Here is a 3555-nt window from a genome sequence, read left to right on the forward strand (position 1 = left end):
TCCATATTCTCCCTAAAAACCTAAATAGAAAAATCAAGCATTTTTAAGTATGACAGTAAATTAGGAGCACAACATCAGTACAAACTTAAATCCAAACAACAGGAAAAAGTAGAATAAAAATATAAAGAAACGAGAAAAATAATTGGATGCAGGGTGGCCAGATACATGAACTTGAGATGAGATTCACAGTGGGCATAAAACCCGAGCCCGAAGCTCGAAACCCGAAAAACCCGAGCCCGAACCCGTATAGCCCAATACCCGATACCCGAAATATTTATGCGAGCAGTAAACCTTAAAACCCGATATTATTTCGGGCTTAATCGGGTAGCAACACCCGGTACCCGAAATACCCAAATACCCGAACTGTACAAACATCACCACATAGACGACATACATACAACCCAGCCCAACTAAAATTAGAAAGTAGCAAACCCTAGTCTTCACTCTCCAGTCTATCCAGTATCCACGCAAGCCGCCAGGAAGGAGTCGCTGGCTGGTTCACAGCTCACTGCCGTGGTGTCACCCGTGGCCGTCTGGAGCATCCGGCTTCCGAGTTCCGGCCATCAGCGATTCAGCAAAGCAGGCGTGCAACTGTGCTGATGTGGTGCGTACACTACTACACTAGCTCTTGCTCTTCCCTGATTCCGTCCAATAATCCAATGTGCCAGCACGCTGTGGTGCCGTACTGCTGTAGCCCGTAGCACCTGGCCGGATCCGTCCAATACTCCAGCACTGCCATCCAACTATCCAATACTCCAGCACCTGGCCATGGTGTCGTACTGCCAGCACGCCGTGCTCTTCCGTGATTCCGTCCAATACTCCACTTTCCAGAGTTTGTTATTTCCTCAACTAATCAAGGTAAGTTGCACGGTGAAATATTTGCTCTAAATAAATAAAAGAATACTCCAGCATCTGGACTAGCTCTTGCCTGAATACTCCAGCATATGAGGTGTGCAGCACACATTGTTAATCTCATCGTGCATGATGGACTAAAAGAAGTAGACCTCTTTGTGAAGCGTATTAGAGCTGTTGTGAGATATATTAGAAATGGTGGTTCAAGGATTGTCAAATTTAAAGAGCTTATAGAGGAAGAGAAGTTGACCAACAAGCAATTTTTGAAGATTGATGTACCAACAAGATGGAACTCCACATTTCTCATGCTAAAAGCTGCTCTTGTTTACGAGAAGGTGTTCACAAGGCTAGCTGATGAAGATATGAGTTATGTGAATGACCTATCTGAAGAAAAGGATGGTTATGGTCACCCAGAGGAACATGACTGGCAAAATGCAAAGAACATGGCTGATTTTCTAGAACACTTCCATGACCTTACTGTTCGTGTTTCAGCCACAAACCATATAACTTCTCATACTTTGTTTCATGAGATTGGAGAAGTTCATTTGTTGGTTCAATCATGGCTAAATAGTGAGGATGTTTTCCAAGCATCAATGGTCAAAAGAATGAAGGAGAAATTTGATAAATACTGGGGACTTTGGCACACAAGCAAAAACATCGATGGGAATGCCAATGATAAGGAGAAAGGGAGAGGAAAGGGAAAGGAGAAGGAAAACATGAATTTACTCATCTTTGTTGCTGGTTGTCTTGATCCAAGATACAAGTTATCTATGTACACAAAGATAACTGTTGAAGAGATATTTGGTGAGGAAAGGGGGCAAGTAGTTTGGGAAGCTATTAATAATTGTGTTCATGACCTTTTTGAAGAATACAGGAAATTATATTCTTCAAGTGAAGAGACAACTGATGTAAGTGATTCAATTGCATCAAAGGGAGGTAGAGGAGGGAAACTGAAAGAAGTAATTGCTAAAAGGATGAAGCTAGGAACTGGTTCTAATAGCAATAACAAGTCTGAACTTGATAAATATCTTGCTGAAGAAACTGAAGACACAGAAATGAAGCTTGACCTTCTAGTGTGGTGGAAGGCATCTGAGCAAAGGTTTCCGATTCTATCTCGCTTAGCTCGTGATGTGCTTGCTATACCAATCTCAAGTGTAGCTTCAGAGTCAGCTTTTAGCACAGGTGGACGCATTTTAGATGACTTTCGCAGCTCTCTTACTCCATTCATGCTAGAAGCTCTAGTCTGTACACAGGATTGGCTAAGATGGACAATACCAGTTGACATTACAGAGAATATTGAAGAACTAACCAAGTTGGAAGAAGGTATAAATTTATTTCTCTCACTGCTAAAATTCTTTAATTGGTCACTGCATATTTCCATTACTAATATTGCATTGGCTTATCTCATTGTAGAATTGTTTGAAGAATTTGGGAAGGCGAAACAAGCTGCTAGTTCAAAGACAAATGTAACAATCAAGATCGGAAGCAACTCTATTGATCTTGGAACATCTACAATTTAATAAAAAAATGTAGATTGTGACTTCGTTTGTGTCTGGCTCACTTGTTATGTTTGTGTCTGACTCAAGTGGTTTAAGACTTTAAATATGGTACTATTTTATAATGTGTTGTACGCTTCTGCTAGTGTATTGTGCCTGTGCACCTGTTTTACATTGTGACATTGTCTGGTTCAAGTCTATGGCAGTGACCAGTGAGCAGCAAGTCTACTGGTTCTTTTGTCAAAATATATGTGAAAATAGTAACGCTATAATGTTGTTTGATTCCTGGTATTTTTTAAAAAAATACATGTGCAAATATTTGATGTCACATTGATCTGCAACGAAATCGGGTAGAACGGGCTACCCGAACCTGAATTTTTTGGGTACCCGAATTTTCGGGTTTTGCTTAAATTGGGTACATATTCGGGTATTGTTTCTGAAAATCCGAATTGTCAAAAGCCCAAACTACCCGACCCGAAAATTCGGGCTAACCCGAATGCCCAGCGTGAGATGAGATGACCCTCTTTGTGATTCCTCTCCGATGATCCTTGCGTGAACAACACATAGAAATCGATTAAATATTTATCAAGGAAAAAGAGAGAAGAGAAAAAAGGACGGCCCGGATCAGGCGCGGGAGGTGGATCCAAACCCCTAAATCTATATATCAAAGCAAGAAGAGACCGTATTATGATTGGACCATATCAAAGGGGATGGGCGTGGAGCAGGGTGGGCGGGCGCGTGCGCGGAGGGGGAGGCCGGGACGTGGTAGCGCTAGGAGTCTACACTACGTGCTTAATAGTAGTAGGGATTTGACCTCTTGATGCTGTTTCAGCACCAACGTCCTCCATTCTCATACCCACCATAGCTACAACAAAAAGAACATTGTCAGTGAACAGGTTGAAATGAAGCAGAACTGAACATGTTGCAATGAAGCAGGACAAAAAAAATCTAAGGAACTTCTGCTCATGGTTTGCAATACATGCAGTTGGCTGAAATTTACTGGCAAACTATGCACAAGAAGCGTAAATACAAATCTAAATTTGAGGGGACATTTAATGTACATACACAAAACACATCCACACCCACTTTGCTTCCACTACCCAATGTTGAATCAGGCATGAAACCTCTCCTCGAGTCCCCCTCTGACATGAATTCTATACCAAGCATGACCATATCAATATATCCAAATCTACTTATCTATTTTATC

The 3555-nt window shown here is 41.5% G+C and overlaps 1 protein-coding gene across 1 annotated transcript; it reads left to right on the forward strand.

Annotated features, from left to right (window-relative positions):
* The first annotated feature begins 438 nt into the window (after positions 1 to 438).
* On the forward strand, positions 439 to 2673 carry LOC109943633 (zinc finger BED domain-containing protein RICESLEEPER 2-like). Its single transcript, XM_020547133.2, has 2 exons — positions 439 to 2175; positions 2266 to 2673. The coding sequence occupies exons 1-2, from the start codon at positions 945 to 947 to the stop codon at positions 2370 to 2372; spliced, it is 1338 nt and encodes a 445-aa protein (XP_020402722.1). The 5' UTR covers positions 439 to 944; the 3' UTR covers positions 2373 to 2673.
* Positions 2674 to 3555: the final 882 nt, after the last annotated feature.

The sequence above is a fragment of the Zea mays genome, chromosome 1, assembly GCF_902167145.1.
Source record: "Zea mays cultivar B73 chromosome 1, Zm-B73-REFERENCE-NAM-5.0, whole genome shotgun sequence".
Classification (NCBI taxonomy): domain Eukaryota; kingdom Viridiplantae; phylum Streptophyta; class Magnoliopsida; order Poales; family Poaceae; genus Zea; species Zea mays.

Coding starts and splice junctions, on each gene's coding strand:
- LOC109943633 (XM_020547133.2), top strand. CDS start 945: ATGAGGTGTGCAGCACACATTGTTAATCTCATCGTGCATGATGGACTA. Junction 2,176..2,265: donor ACTAACCAAGTTGGAAGAAG/GTATAAATTTAT, acceptor ATCTCATTGTAG/AATTGTTTGAAGAATTTGGG.